The sequence below is a fragment of the Dama dama genome, chromosome 21, assembly GCF_033118175.1.
Source record: "Dama dama isolate Ldn47 chromosome 21, ASM3311817v1, whole genome shotgun sequence".
NCBI lineage: Eukaryota > Metazoa > Chordata > Mammalia > Artiodactyla > Cervidae > Dama > Dama dama.
In genome coordinates this window covers 3,851,920-3,867,767 of record NC_083701.1, presented here as the reverse complement: position 1 = coordinate 3,867,767, position 15,848 = coordinate 3,851,920, and the positions used below count along the sequence as shown (strand labels likewise).

General features: G+C 51.5%; 1 protein-coding gene across 7 annotated transcripts in view; it reads left to right on the top strand.

Annotated features, from left to right (window-relative positions):
• The first annotated feature begins 1,402 nt into the window (after positions 1-1,402).
• The window catches only part of DENND3 (DENN domain containing 3), a 53,445-nt gene continuing 38,999 nt past the window's right edge, over positions 1,403-15,848 (top strand). For 2 of the 7 annotated variants that reach the window (XM_061123110.1, XM_061123109.1), the window contains exons 1-5: positions 1,404-1,534; positions 9,511-9,790; positions 10,314-10,429; positions 12,366-12,508; positions 12,706-12,817. In XM_061123110.1, the coding sequence (XP_060979093.1) occupies positions 1,433-1,534; positions 9,511-9,790; positions 10,314-10,429; positions 12,366-12,508; positions 12,706-12,817 (753 nt within the window). In that variant the 5' untranslated portion in view covers positions 1,404-1,432. Of the gene's footprint in view, positions 1,535-3,534; positions 3,618-7,366; positions 7,469-8,131; positions 8,186-9,510; positions 9,791-10,313; positions 10,430-12,365; positions 12,509-12,705; positions 12,818-15,848 lie in introns of those variants that run through there. The other 5 variants (XM_061123111.1, XM_061123114.1, XM_061123115.1 and 2 more) reach the window with 5 other exon arrangements.

The following is a 15,848-nucleotide window of genomic DNA, read 5'->3' as shown; positions in this document are numbered from 1 at the left end:
TTGGGGCAGACGCCGGCCCGGGTCCCTGCAAGCCCACAGCTCTGCTGTGCACACCTCCAGCAGCGTCTGTGAGCCTCCTGAGCTCTGAGGTGACAGACTCCACCCTGCCCTCCACCAAGGCCGCCAACAACCCGGACATAGTGGAGAGAGCCAGACCAGTGTGAGCAAACTCTGTCTTTCTTTTCAAGTCAGTGGTTGCCACTACCGGTCATGGCTTACCGAGGAAGGCCAGGGATGTCGGGCAGCTGCCAGACCTGACTCACGATCTTAGATGACTTAACAGTGAAACACAAATCCCATGTGAGTCACGCTGCAGCTGGTGGGGCCTCACCAGGCTGGAAAGGTTGAAGGAATCCTTTGGCGTCCGGATCCACCCCACCCCCCAACCCTGTTTTGATTTTGACCTTGCTTTGTCGTTATTGTTTGACATTATTATTAAGTATTTCAGATTTTTTTTTTTTTTAAAAAGAATCATATATTATTAGAACTAGAAAAGTTCCTTTGCAACCATTTTCCACCCGGTTTTACAGATGCTGCCCAAGGTCTGCTGGGAGGCAGAGATAGGACTGGGGCCTGTGTCCCCTCCGAGTTCTGTGCCAGTGACCAGGCCCCGAAACCAGCCTCTTGGTCCTGCCTATGGCTGGGGAGGATCACGGTCCACTGGGAACAAGCCAGGCCTGCAGCAGGTCGTGGAAGAGCTCTGTCCATCCCCGACCCTCCTCAGTCCCCGCGCTCCCCAGGTTCTATTCTAGCACCGCCCACCCTGCCCCCTTTCCTGCTGAATTTTACTCAATCTCATAGCAGACTTGGGCAGCCTTAGGTTAACCGGGCAAAGTTATTAACCGGGCGCCCTTGGCTCGCTGGCCTTTCCTGCCCTCCAACGCCCGGCCAGGCCAACTCCACGGCCCTGCTTGCAGGAGGGCTTCCTGGAGTCGGCGGCGGCACGAGGTGGCCCTGGCCTTTTAGTCCTTCCCGGGTTGGGCTCAGGGACTTGCAGGAGACTCCCGCACCCGCGGAGCTGGTGGGCTGCTCCGAGCCCACCTGGCGACCCTGCCCACCTCTTCCCGGTTTCCCGGGAGCGGAGGCGGCCGGCTGGGAGAGGAGAGGCTGGCGGATTGGGGCGCTGGGCTCGCAGACGTCGCGCACGCGCCGGAGGCAGCGGAGCCGGTGAGGAAATGACGAGCTCGCGCGCCAGGCCTGGGGGGCCGACAGGCCCCGCCCCTCATAAGGGCCCGCCCCCAGCCCCGCCTCTCAAGACCCCGCCCCCACATCTGGCCCCGCCCCGCGGACAGCGCTGTCGGAGGACCAGCCGGCTGCCGCTCGCGCTGGTGCTGGGTAGGGCGGCGGGCGGGGTTGCGGCCCGAAGTCCGGGCCGGGTGGCCCGAGGCGCCCGAGCCCGGTGTGCCCAGTCGGCCGCGGCCGCGGGGCAGCCATGGCGGAGGCCGCGCCGCATCACCCGGCGCTGCCCTCGGGGCTGCTGGAGCTGTGCGCGCTGCTGGGGGCCCCCCGGGACAGCCTCCCCAGCCCGGAGCAGGTGAGGGCGCGGCGCGGTCACGGCGCAGGAGGGGCGGGGCGGCGGGGTCGGGCCCGTGCACTTGGAGCCCCAGGCGTCCGCGGGGCGGGGGCGCTGCGCCCAGGTCCGGCTCTGCGGCCGCCTTCAGCCGCCGGTGCGGTAGCAACTGCCGGCCGGCCAGCTTGCCGCGGTGGAGTCGCGAGCGACTGCGGCCTGGGGGCTCCCGCCCGCTCCCCTCCTTCCGGAAGACCGCTCCGGCGGGGACCCGGTGCAGGCGTACGGCGGAGAGAGGGCTGGAGACCGCGCGCCTCCGTCGGCCTGTTTCTTAAACGCTTCGGCCGCTAGGCTTCTCCGTCCCAGGACGCCCACCTGGGTCAGGTGGAGACGCGGCCGGGACGCCTGCACTTCCGAGGCCTCCAGGACCAAATGTTTGTCCGCTGTTACGTGATTTCACTCATTCCACAGATTTTGTGTCTCCTAGGTGCCGGGGTTGTTCTAGGCAGGGCATAAGGATGTTTTTGGTAGACTTAAGGGCTGCCTTTATGTATTTTGCATTTAGACGGTAAGCGATGAAAGGAGCTGTTTTTCGCTGTAAAACACTTTACAAGCTGCCTTCCCTTGTTCTCCACTCTGCACCCTGGTAGCCGAAGTGGCAAGCTCCTATCCCTTTCTCTGGGACAGCAGCTTGGGACGTTCTTGTTTCTTCCCTGTGTTCTCACTTTTTCTTAGTTCCGGAGCCCTGGCTCTGTCTGGGGTGGGTCTGCGGCCCTGTCCCTTGTCCCAGATGCCTGTGACGCTGTCATTTTTCTCTGACATCGCCGGTTAGTGGCGATGCCTGGTGTGTTCAGAGTCCCTTGCCCTGCTGCCCAGTTAGCCTGGCAGGTCCTTTCCTCTGGTTCCAGATGACATTTAGGAAAGGCAGAGAAAGGCATTTGAGTATTTAAGGTTGCCGGGTTGGATGGACATTACCCAGAGGAGCTAAATGTAAAGTGATCCTGATATATGTGTGGTAATGGCTTAGTGGTCTCTACTCCTTGGCTTTAGTATAAGGCCAGTTCCCACGATTTCTGCATTTCCCTCTTCCTCTCTCAGTCAGCCCTCTCAGTCTGGGTCCCTCTTTGGTCTCTTGTGTCCTCTGACCCTTGTGGATTGAGTCGAGCCATCTCTCTGCCTCTCAGTGCCAAGTGGCGTTCCCCTCTTTTTCTTCTGACGGGAAATGACCTGGTTTCGGTTGTGGTCTCTGCAGTTAGGCTGTCTTGTGTCTCCAGCGATTACAACACTGTCTCTTAGTTGCCATGATGTGAGGGGATGAATCAACTGGAATATTTACAGTGGTACTTTCCTAAACTAAATAGACTACAGTGTTTGCCAAGGCAAGTGGGCAGTCGGCCATTCTGCATTTGAGCCTTCATCCTCTTTTCTATACCTCGCTTCTCTTAGGGCTTGGGCAGAGGGTGGAAGGAACAGTGGTTAAAGGAGCAGGAGAAAAAGCAGTGTTGTGGGGTGGAGTAACATCCTCCTTCTAAGACCAACATTAATGTTACAGGTAACCAAACATAGGATATCATTCATTCAGGTCTATTTTCAGCTGTTATATTATTTTGAATGTACAAGTCTTTTCAGTTCAGTTCAGTCGCTTAGTCTTGTCTGACTCTTTGTGACCCCATGGACTGCAGCACGCCAGGCCAACTCCCGGAGCTTACTCCAACTCATGTCCATTGAGTCAGTGATGCCATACAACCATTTCATCCTCTGTCATCCCCTTCTCCTCCCACCTTCAATCTATCCCGGTATCAGGGTCTTTTCAAATGAGTCAGCTCTTCGCATCAGGTGGCCAAAGTATTGGAGTTTCAGCTTCAACATCAGTCCTTCCAATGAATATTCATAACTGATTTCCTTTAGGATGGACTGGTTGAATCTCGTTTCAGTCCAAGGGACTCTCAAGAATCTTCTCCAGCCACCGCAGTTCAAAAGCATCAATTCTTCAGTTGTCAGCTTTCTTTCTTTTTTTTTTTTTTCAGCTTTCTTTATAGTCCAAATCGCACATCCATACGTGACTACTGGAAAAACCACAGCTTTGACTAGATGGACCTTTGCTGGCAAAGTAATGTCTCTGCTTTTTAATATGCTGTCTGGGTTGGTCATAACTTTCCTTCCAAGGAGTGTCTTTTAATATCATGGCTGCAGTCACCATCTGCAGTGATTTTGGAGCCCAAAAAAACAAAGTCTGCCACTGTTTCCACTGTTTTCCAAGTCTTTTAAATGAAGTTTAGCTTTTACTTCTTAAAAATCATTTGTCTCTGATTCAGTCATCCCTATTTGGTGACACATGAAAACAGAAGCCCAGAGATATGAGGCATATCCAGCTTGATGTTAGGATAGTGTAGTGTCCTAACCTTCTGTTTTATTTATTCCTTAGATGGGGTGGTGTTGGTTTTATTGAGGTTAGTGACAAAGAATTCAAGCATACCGTTCAATCCCTAGTGAGTTATTGTGGTCAGTTACATTTCCCTCCACTCCTTGGTTGCTATGGAGACTAGACACAGAGATGCGAGGGCATCCATCATAAATCTGTCACAGGATGATGGAAAAGTGCTCAGAGCCCCTTTCATAGTGTAGGTTACTGACATAGATCTTGTGTATGGAAGCACATTTTTATTTATTTATTTATTTTAGTGGAAAGCCTCCTGGCTTTCAATTTCTAGAGTAGCACTCTCCAACAGAACTTCCCAGATGATGACAACCAGTATTGTTCACCTTCACCACGCAGTGTGGTAGCAGCTGGTCACAGGGGGCTGCTGGCTGCTTGAAGTGTGGCTGGTGCCCCTGAGGAACTAAATTTTATATTTCATTTAATTTTAATTAATTTAAGTAGTCAGATGTGGCTACTGGTGACTGTGTTGGACTTTCCTAGAGCATTTAAAAAAAAAATCTATTTCTGTTTTATTTCACAAATGACAGCCAGTCCCATAGTGAAGATCAATGCCATTATATCATCTAACGAATTTAGAGTGTTGTGGTTTTTACTTTTTAGTAAGTTCTTGTCTGAGAGAGGAGAGCAGGAAACTACCCTGGGTGGAGTTTGTGAAAAAGGACCTCGTCTTCCTCCTGGGGGTGGGGCGGGTGAGGGGTGGTTGCAGTCTGTATCAGAGAGTAATATGAACCCTTTGGGGTCAAGGGTTGCACTTTCAGGAGTTTAGTCTGATTACAGAGTCAGAGATGCTCAAGCATGTACACGTAACTGCCCGTTGTTTAGCGTGATGAAGACTTGAGAACAACCCAGCTGTCTGTCAGAAGGGGATTGGGCAAAAGTAGTGCTGAACTGTGCACAGTGGGACACCTTGAAGGGTCCCCATGGGCTTCGGGTGGCGCTAGTGGTAAAGAACTCACCTGCCAGTGCAGATGTGGGTTTGATCCCCGGGTCGAGCAGATTCCCTGGAGGAGGGCTTGGCCACCCACTCCAGTGCTCTTGCCTGGACGCCCATGCACAGAGGAGCCTGGTAGGCTACAGTCCATGGGGTCGCACAGAGTCAGACAGGACTGGAGTGACTTAGCACAAAGTGTCAACAGAGGAGTCAGCACACTGTATGGTTACATGGGGAAAGGCTCATGAAATCATTTAAATATGGTGATTGTGTTTATGAAAAAGTCATTTATACATTTGGGAAAGATCAGCCGGTGTCCCATGCTATGTAGAGCATTGCTTTAGAGTCATGGGATTATGGGGGAGGCATTCCCTTCCTATTATTATTTCTATATTATTGTTATTATTTTTTTTAAATGAGACTGTACTGCTTATCTAATCAGAAAAGACAACAGGGATTTCCATTTTGGGGGAAAAACAGACAGCTGTGTGATGAACTGCTAAATACCGGGTTGGCGGTACTGTGGCCACGTCAGTTGCACTGCCTGAAGGTAACTAGTGGGAGTTGTAGCATTCACGGGCATTAGCGTAATGACCAACTTTCCGTGCGGACTGAGCACGCCTCCAGAGATCACGGGCACCAGGGTGGGACTGGATGAACAGCACCCCCACAGGGCCAGAAAGAGGAGGGCAGCACAGCCCCGCTCCCCACCCCACCTTTCTGAGGGTGATCCAGGACCACTGTGTCGGCAGAGACCCTCTAGGAGTGCTGTGAGAGGGGAGGTGGACTCTGGATGGTGACATTCCCGGAGGTGACAAGCCAGGCGTGATGGCCGGACGGGGCGTGTGGCCCTGGCTGCAGGGTGAGGAAAGCCCCCCTCCAGTGAGTGTGAGAGAGGAGGGGGTCTCTGGTGAGGAGGGGCTGAGGCATGAGCTGGGCACTGTCCCGCAGAGCAAAGAGCAGGAAGAAGCACAGCATTGTGACAGGGGTGCGTGTATCGAGGTGACCGAGGACTTCAGGCATGAGCAGCTTGGGCGCCCTGGCTCTGGAAGCGGGCCGGCTGTTGGCCAGGTGCACAAGCAGTGCAGGGGTCGGTCTGACCCAGGACACATGCACTGTGGGATCCCTGCATGGGAGTACGCAGTGAGGATGATAATGAGTAGAAACAAAGGCGTTTTTTTAGGTCTGGCTTCCCAGGCCGTGCCAGTGGTAAAGAACCCGCTTGCCAATGCACAAGACTTGAGAGATGCAGGTTCGATCCCTGGATTGGGACGATCCCCTGGAGAAGGGCATGGCAACCCACTCCAGTGTTCTTGACTGGAGAATCCCGTGGACGGAGAAGCCTGGTGGGCTATGGTCCTTGGGGTTGCACGACAGAAGTGACTCAGCACACATGCACAAGGGACAGAGATTGGTCTGCGGGGCTGGTTCACTGGGGTAAGAGGCTGGCCCCAGGCAGCTGGAGCCCCTGCTGTTGGGGCCGGGGGGTGATGAGTAATGTGAGCTCTTTAGACAGGGGACCCCCTTTGGGAGAGTGGAAGTAGGGCCAGGTGGGTGGGAGGGGTCATTCTCATGGCCAAAACCATGATTAGTTCCTGGTGAACCTGTAAGGGCCTGCTCTGAGCCCTGGCTTTGCAAACGTGCGTGGTACAGATGGAGCAGCAGCTGGTGGTTTGTAGAGACCTTTCTGTGCCCTCCTGACCGGAGGGAGGGGCCACAGTGCCAGCCCAGCTCTGAAGACCCAAGTGATGTCATCCCATCTCAGAGGACCACAGAGGTGGATGATCAGGGTTTTGGACATGAGCCTGAGCTAAACTTTTGAAACTAGGTTTAAGGGATCCACTGAATGTATTCGGAGGCAGTCAGGTTCTGCTGGGATGGGACAGGGGCCCCAGCTCTGGGAGTTGGACCCTGGGAGCTGTCCCCATGCATGTAGATGGAACCACGGGGGTGTGGAGATGGCCCCGCAGGCTGGTGTGCAAGGAGGGACTGGGGCCAAGGATCAGCCTGAGGGTCACAGCGGGGAGAAGGGGTCTGCAGGGGGCCGCCAGGGGGCAGCCAGATAAGTGATTTGCAGAAGGGAGGTAGCCTCAGGAAGTTTCAGGAAAAAGAGCTTATCAGCTGTTTGATACGGGCTTCCCAGGTGGCTCAGTGGTAAAGTATCCACCTGCCAATGTGCAGGAGCCGCAGGTTCGATCCCTGGGTTGGGAAGATCCCCTGGAGGAGGAAATGGCAGCCCACTCCAGTATTCTAGCCTGGAGAATCCATGAACAGAGGAGCCTGAGGGGTCCTTAGGGTCGAAAAAGAGCTGGGCACGACTTAGCAGTACGGGAGACCTGGGTTCGATCCCTGGGTTGGGAAGGTCCCCTGGAGAAGGGAACGGCTACCAACTCCAGTATCCTGGCCTGGAAAATTCCATGGACTGTATAGTCCATGGGGTCGCAAAGAGTCAGACAGGACTGAGCGACTTTCACTTTCACTTTTCTAGCGACTGAACAACAACAAAAGCTGTCTCATGCTGTGTGGAGAGGGCTTGTTTGCTCCTCTGACCGTGGACTGTGATCTGTTCCAGGAGCTGTTTCACCGTGAGGTGAGGTGCTGCCCAGTCTCTCTGGATGTAACATCTCACATGAGGAGGAAATAGACCAGCATGTTTTCATAGTGAATTGGTCCAAACTGCTGGAGTTTGAGAGGAAAGTTTTAGAGAAGATTTCATACGTGTGAAGACATGGTTTCTTTTCATACACGAAGATTTTAAATTATACGATAGGGGTTTCCCATGTTTGATCTTGGTTCCTACTGACCAAGGACCTGCTGGTCCTTGGCATTAACTTTTCCCCCTAAGAATAAGGAAACTGTTATCTGAATTCAGATTACATCTCATGAAAATGAGCATGTTGAGCTTCGAGTGTATTACAGACTGAAAATGCTGTCATTATAGAAGTCCTTTGAAGGCTAGGTGTACCCTGTTATACCTCTGGTTCTTATTGAAATGTTGTTGCTAGCTGTCCCTTCTCTGCCAATCACGGTCACATTTTTCTGGGGAAGTGGTGTTCTTCCTCATGCCATTTCTAGGCTCCCTCAAAGGCTCTAGGATACCCATCCCCACCATGGGGCCCAGGCCACCTCTTTCCTTCCCTACCTTTTATACCCAGAGGATCCTGCTTTAAACTTGTCTATCTTTAGCTGGTTTGGCACCTCTTCCTTCTCACTCACAGACTGAGGTTCATATACCTTCCTTGGAAGATCTGACGTCAACCTGGCGCCAATGTGTTTAGTCCTAACTCACCGGAAAGAACTCCCTCAGGTATTTAGTTTGATAGGAAAGAGTTAGAAGATGCCTTATGTTATTTGGGGGAAGAGTGAAAAGATAAAAGCTTAAAAAAATCTTGGACCAAGTTAGAGCTGAAAAAGAATCGAGTCTAAAAGAGCCCCTTTTATGGCTCCTGGGATGGTCGTGTGGATGGAGGGAGGAGGCTGCTCCTCTATGTGAGTGGGGCCTCCTCACCCCTCTTTGTGTCCCTCCACGTCAGAGGTGACACAGGCAACGTGCGTGGTGGCCCGGCTGGCATGGCAGTCTTGTTGTTCAGCTGCTACGTCGTGTCCGACTCTTTGTGACCCCATGGACTGTAGCACGCCAGGCTTCCCTGTCCTTCACTAACTCCTGGACTTTGCTCAGACTCATGTCCATTGAGTCAGTGATGCCATCCAACCATCTCATCCTCTGTCGTCCCCTTCTGCTCCTGCCCTCAATGTTTCCCAGCATCAGGGTCTTTTCAAATGAGTCGGCTCTTCACATCAAGTGGCCAAAGGATTGGAGCTTCAGCATCATTCCTTGCAATGAACATTCAGGGTTTATTTCCTTTAGGATGGACTGGTTGGATCTCCTTGCAGTCCAAGGGACTCTCAAGAGTCTTCTCCAGCACCACAGTTTGAAAGCCTCAGTTCTCTGGCACTCAGCCTTCTTTATGGTCAAACTCTCACATCCATACATGACTACTGGAAAAAGCATAGCTTTGACTCTACGGACCTTGGTCAGCAAAGTGATGTCTCTGCTTTCTAATATGCTGTCTAGGTTTGTCACAGCTTTTCTTCCAAGAAGCAGGCATCGGGCACGTGTCAGCAAATGTGTCTGTGTGGATCTGAGAAGACGCAGAGCCCTTCTCGGGGCCCACCCTCCACACAAGCCTCTTCGGGGGCTCAGGAGCTTCCTGGGGGCCCACAGGGGTTGAGCACTTGAACTGGGTCCCCTCTCTTAGTCCCTGAACTCTCGTCTTAAAAGGGAAGCTCAGAGGGGCCAAGTAATCTGCTGTGGTTCCCGCGGCGCTAGGATCTGAACTCAGGTCTCTATCGCGGTGCTGGAGCCTTGGAGCTGAGGGGCCAGTTTAATGTCCGTGTCAGCGGCTGAATGACCAGGCTCTGGGAGGGTCTGTCGCTCATGGAGCAAGGGCCTGAGAGTCCCTAAAAGCAGGTCTTGTCATCTCCAGCTGCTGGTGGGAAAAGCCAGGCCAACGCTGCTGAACTCGCCTGGGGTTTGGGGGCTGGAGAGGCCAGGAGACAGGCTGTGGATGCTCCCACGAGGGCTGGACAGCGTAGGGCCTCGGTGCTGACTCTCGTTTCCTCCTGCCTAAGGTCGCCCAGAGGAAGGGCGTCAAGGGCCCGTCTTCTCTGGATCCGGCGGTGCTGTCAGTCTTCGTGCCTCCTTTTGTCATGAAGGAGGACAGTCAGCTGGCCGGCATGAACTGCATGACTCTGGGTAAGAACAGGAAGCGCTCCTTCCGGAAGAAGAGAGAGAGGCCCAGAGTGGAGCTGGGGAAGGGTGTCCCCGGCGGCCCCAGGGGCCCGGACCCTGAGGACGTGAGCATCCCCAACGGCGTGGACCTGCTGGCTCTGCCGCAGCTCTGCTTCCCAGGTGCGCACGGGCCGGCCTTTTCCTCCATGGGCCAGTTCCCGCTGATGAGCGGGCTTCTGTTCTGGCTTCACTTTCTCCCTGGTTTGCGAGAGAGGTGCAGGTGTAGAAAACCTGGGCCAAAGGACTCAACAGAAGGGCCTGTCTGGAGGCTCCACTGAGAAATTGATGGGGTTTCCTGGTGTTGGGGATTAAAACCTGCAAAGGCTGGACACCCCTCCCCCGCTGGGCTCGGGACCCAGCCCCTACTCCAGGTGCAGCCTGAAGGTTCTGCCTGGGGGCCTGTCCCCCTGACCCTTCACGAAGGCTTCAGAGCACAGAGCGCCGGCAGAGACACTGCTGCTGGGGGGAGTGGGGGGGAATGAGGGAGGTGCTGCGCGGCCCGAGGAGTGCTGCCTGGCCGTCAAAGAGCCACAAGTGACCACGGGGTGGGGGGACGTGTCCTGTCGCTTATGGTTAGCCCAGGCCTCAGGGCGGACCCCACGTGACTGGACTGAGGCTCCTTCTTTCTTTTCTCTTCCTACAGGGGGATTGTGTGTGGCCTCTGAGCCCAGAGAGGACTGCGTCCACTTTCTGGTGCTGACCGACGTCTGCGGCAACAGAACCTATGGCGTGGTGGCGCAGTACTACCGACCCCTGCACGTGCGTGGTTCGCACAGCTTCCTTCTGAGACTGGGTCTAGGTTGTGGGGTTATTTTGCAGTGAAATACACACTACATGGCAATCACCGTTTTAACCATTAAAAAATGTGTAGTTCAGTGGCATTAAGTATGTTCACAGGGCCGAGCTACCATCCCCACCGTCTAGTTCCAGGACATGTTTATCACCCCAGAAGGCAGTGGGGTCTCATTAGCAGTACTCCCCAGTCCCCACTGCCCCCAGCCCTGGGCCCCTGCTTGTCTGCTGTCTGCCTCTGTAGCTTTGCCTGTGCCGGACATTTCGTGTCGGTGGAATCATATGACACGTGTCCTCCTGTAGCTGGCTTTTCCCCACTTGGTGTGATGTCTTCAGAGCTCATCCATGTTGGAGCACGTGTCAGGGCTTCACTGCTTTTCATGGCTGCGTGATACCCCACGGTGTGTATAAACCATGTCCTGCGTCTGCATTCCTCAGCGGAGGGAACGGGGATTGTTTTCATGTGCGTCCGGTCCCTGGGCTTAGGTTTGGAGAAGATGACTCAGTCATCAAGCATTTAGGAAGTGTTTTCTGAGCAGGGCTGCTGTGTGTGACCCAGCTGGCCTGGGGGAGTTTGTAGGGACGATGATGGACCGGAAGGTACAGGGTAATCGGCTGTCTATTTCCAACCCCGAGGAATAGTCCCCTAGGGCCCAGATGGGGATCCCTTATATTTTTTACATAGTTTAAAAATTTTTTTAAATTGAAATGTAGTTGATTTACAATATTGTATTAGTTTCAGTGTGTGGCAAGGTGACTCAGTTATGCATATATATACATAGACTTTTTAAGATCCTTTCCTTTATAGGTTATTATAAGATACTGAATATAGTTCCCTGTGCTATACAGTAGGTCCTTGCCGTTTATTTTATATGTAGAAGTATATATATATATATATATATATTTTTTTTTTTTTATGTAGAAGTATATATATTTTAATCCCCAAATCCTAATTTATCCCTCTCCCTTTATTCTTTTGGTCACCATAAAGTTGTTTTCTGTGAATTTATTTTTGTTTTGTAAATGAGTTCACTGTCTCATCGTTTTAGATTCTGCATATAAGCAATGTCATATGAAATTTGTCTTTCTCTGGCTTACTTCGCTTAGTACGATAATCTCTAGGTCCATCCATGTTACTGCAGATGCCATTATTTCTTTCTTTTTTATGGCTGAGTAATACTCCATTGTGTATATTCACCACGTCTTCCATTCATCTGTGGAGGGACGCTTAGGTTGCTTCCATGTCTTGGCTCTTGTGAACAGTGCTGCTGTGGACCTTGGGGGCATGTGTCTTTTGGAATTATGTTCTCTCCACACACATGGGGGGCCCTCCGGTATTGTGCCCTTTGTGAGCTGTGCAGAGAGCTGTGTCTTTTGGAATTATGTTTTCTCCACACACATGGGGGGCCCTCCGATATTGTGCCCTTTGTGAGCTGTGCAGAGAACTGTCCCACTGCTATGTTCTTTTCTGGTGGACATCCCCCCATCATGGGCTGAGGCCCCTTCCTGCCCCCTCCTCAGTCCCCGATGCCCACCTGGCTCCCAGCCCTCTTGAATATTGCCTTTTGCCTAAGTGGGGCCCCCTTCTCATGTCTCACTGTATTCTTAACTGTGCACCCCTCTCACTGAAGGCAGCAAGCTTCTCCCAGGCAGGGTCCAGTCTTACTGTCTGTAACCCCAGCACCTCACTCAGAGCGAGCTCCCCACGGGCTCCATCCTTGCTGGTGGAGAGGCTGGTGCTCTCTCTCGTGAGGCGGTGGCACAGGCGGGACCGGCCAGATGTGCAAGACGGCTGTCCAGCCCCCGTCTAGGCGCCTCTCTGGAGAGGCCTGCACCACTGAAGATGGAGCCCGGGGTTTGCCAGGATTTGACGGGAAGTGATGGTGCTGTTGCTCTTCTCCAGGACGAGTACTGCTTCTACAACGGCAAGACGCATTGGGAGGCATCGGGGCTGGGCGGGAGTGCGGCCGGCTGCTTCGTGCCCTTCGCGGTGTGCGTGGTCTCCAGGTTCCCCTATTACAATGCCCTCAAGGACTGTCTCTCCTGGTGAGTCTGCACCCGCTCCCCAGAAAGCCTGCCTGCGCCCTGGGCAGCCAGGCTTCTGGGCTCCCACACCCGAGTACTCCCCTGGTGGTGAGAAGTCCTGGAACTCCTGGAGCAGAGATTTCAGCTCTGATTAGCAATGCAGATGATGATTGGATGCTCGTATTTATTTTGTGATTTGATTTTTCTTTCAATTCCAGTTTATTGACTCATCTGAAGTTCTGTAAAGATTTCGAAGTTGACAATCACATAAAAGATTTTGCTGCAAAGCTGTGTTTAATACCTAGCCCGCCACCTGGACCACTCCATTTGGTAATGAAATCCGAATTATCTTGTTTTTTTTTTTTTCTTTGCAAATAGTAAAAGTAATATGATGAAGATGGTTTATTTATTTTTAATTGACATACAGTTGATTTACAATGTGTTAATTTCTGCTATATAGCAAAGTGATTCAGTTATACATATATATGCATTCTTTATATTCTTTTCCATTCTGATTTATCATAGGATATTGAATATAGTTCTCTATGCTGTACTGTTGGACCCTGTTTATCCATTCTGTATATGATAGTTAGCATCTGATAGTCCCAAACTCCCAGTCCAGCCCTCCCCACGCACTCCCCTTTTGCATCCGCCAGTCTGTTCTTACATCCCTGAGTCTGTTTCTGTCAGGAATAGCTTCATTTGTGTCATATTTTATATTTCACATGTAAGTGACACCATACGGTATTTGTCTTTCTCTTTCTTAGTCTGATAATTTCTAGTTGCATTCATGTTGCTGCAGATCACATTCTTTCTTTCTTTTTTATGGCTGAGTAGTAGTCCATTGTGTATAGGTACCACATCAGTGAAGATGGCTTAATTCTTTTAAATGATTTTAAGTTCTAGCTTTGCTTAAATTTTGCTTCTCAAGTTCCTCACAGAAGCATTTTATGCATTGTGTCCAAAGGTTAGGAAACTAGAAATAAATTAGAAAATTTGTCTTCTAAAAATTTAAAAATAAAATTTCAGTCTGAAAGTCAAATATTTAGGCCTGAGTTTTGCTGAGTGGTGCATGATTAACAGATATTGAGCTAGTAATAGGCCCCTTTGATGGTTAACATGTTAATTCATTACTGGCTATTCAGAAAACACATCAAATTTACTTACATTACAAATAACCCCCCTTTTTTAATATTGAATATGAGGTTTATATTTAACTTATTGATGTTTTTTCTTGTCCAGTGTAGTTAGTAAAATACAAGTGGTTTGGTTTTTTTGTTATTCATAGTGCCCTTGTGTTATTTAATTGCTAGACAAGGGTTCCCAAACTGGGTTCGGTGAAACACTGGTTGAGATGTTATTGGCTCTTTCATGGTGGGAGGTTTCCGGGTTAAAGAAAGTTGGAGAAAGACAGACTTATTCCCCTTTTGGTGAGTAACATGCCAGACTGCTAAGCTGTGTGATGAAACCTGTTTGAGTCAATGATTTCCAAACTAATTTAACTGTGGGATGCTTCCTTTTTTTGAAAACAAACATCTATTAAATAAATTGTCTTGAAGTACATAGTAAATGTTAATTTCACTCTGGTAGTTCCTTCTGGAAGATTTTACATATACATCTTGTTTTTTCTATGTTTTTGATTATTATGAACAGTTGAGAAATTATTAGGATATTTGTGGTATTATTTATTATTAAAGTATATACACCTAGCAGTCTGCTCGGGAGGGACATCCCACCAAGTACATCCCTGGCTCAAGGTTGGGCAGGATGTTTGTCTCTCTGGGTTCCAGTCTCAGAACCCTTTGTGGGGAATGTTTGTTGGATTTCCGTGTCAGGCAGTCATCTTTACTGTGTGGATACCTGGTACTTTCGTGCAGTGAAATCATCACAGTTTATGTTCTTAGGCCAGAAACTCAACCCCTGCTCACTGAGGCCCTGCTACAGCAGTGAACCAAGCTCCCTGAGTTCAGAACAGTGTTGCTGTGGCTACTGCTAAGTCACTTCAGTCGTGTCCGACCCTGTGCGACCCCATACACGGCCGCCCACCAGGCTCCCCCGTCCCTGGGGTTCTCCAGGCAAGAACACTGGAGTGGGTTGCCGTTTCCTTCTCCAGTGTGTGAAAGTGAAAAGTGAAAGTGAAGTCGCTCAGTCACGTCCGACTCGTAGCGACCCCATGGACTGCAGCCTACCAGGCTCCTCCGTCCATGGGATTTTCCAGGCAAGACTACTGGAGTGGGGTGCCATTGCCTTCTCCTCAGAACAGTGTTAGGGTTACCTATAATTTGCAGCAGTCTGCCTCTGAGCGTAGGTCATGTGTAAATAGTACTTAACACCAGTTTTCTGTATCTTAGACTCTTGGAGTAACTAATACTTTGTTCCTACATTTCTACCACCTGGAGTGGGAAAGCTTACTGAGGAAATTTTTTGGGGCGGGCTAGCGGGCATCTTCTTGATGGCTCTTTGCCCCACATGCACCCTCTCAAGTCACACCTGGGTCCACCTCCAGCAGCTCTTTCCAGTTCCCCTGCTTCCACTGCCACCACGGCTCTGGGCCACCAGCTTCTCCTACCTGCATGACTTAGGGAACCACTGGTCTGTCCACTTCCATTCGTTTTTTAAGTTTTTATTTATGTATGTATCTGTTTTTGGTTGTGCTGGGTCTCCGTTGCTGCAAGCGGGCTTTAGCTGCGGTCAGCAGAGTCGCAGGGCACGGCCTTCTCTCGTTGTGGAGCGTGGGCTCATGGCGCTCAGGTTCGGTAGTTGTGGCTTCTGGGCTCCAGAGCACAGGCTTGGTAGTTGTGATGCATGGGTTTTAGTTGCCCCGTGGCATATGGAATCTTCTTAGACCAGGGACTGAACCCATGTCCCATTGACAGTGGATTCTTAACCACTGAACCACCGGCGAAGCCCTCCACTTCCAGTCTTGACCTTGCATTCAGTTTATCCTTTGCACAGTGGATAGAGAGATCCTTAAACTCTATACTTTCCTTTTGGACTTAAGACCCCTCACCGGTTTCTCCCTGGTCCCTCCACCCAGACCTGCCTCCCCTGTGTCACCATCCGGCTCCATCCGCCCCACTCAGTCCTGGCTCACTATCATCCAGCCGCACTGGGCCACTGTCGTCCCTTGCACAGGACCTTTGCACGTGCTGGTCCTCCTTCAGATCCTGCCACTCTCTGAGGCCTGGCTCAGGTGCCGGGTCTCCGGAGCAGCCCCTCTCACACTGTCCAGCACGGCCTCTCGCTCTCCTGCGGAGCTCAGCGCAGCGGCAGTGTGGGCTTGAGTGTGCCTGGAGGAATGTCCAGTTCCTCCCTCGGACTCTGGGCCACAGCAGCACAGAGGCTGCGCTCAGAGCTGCAT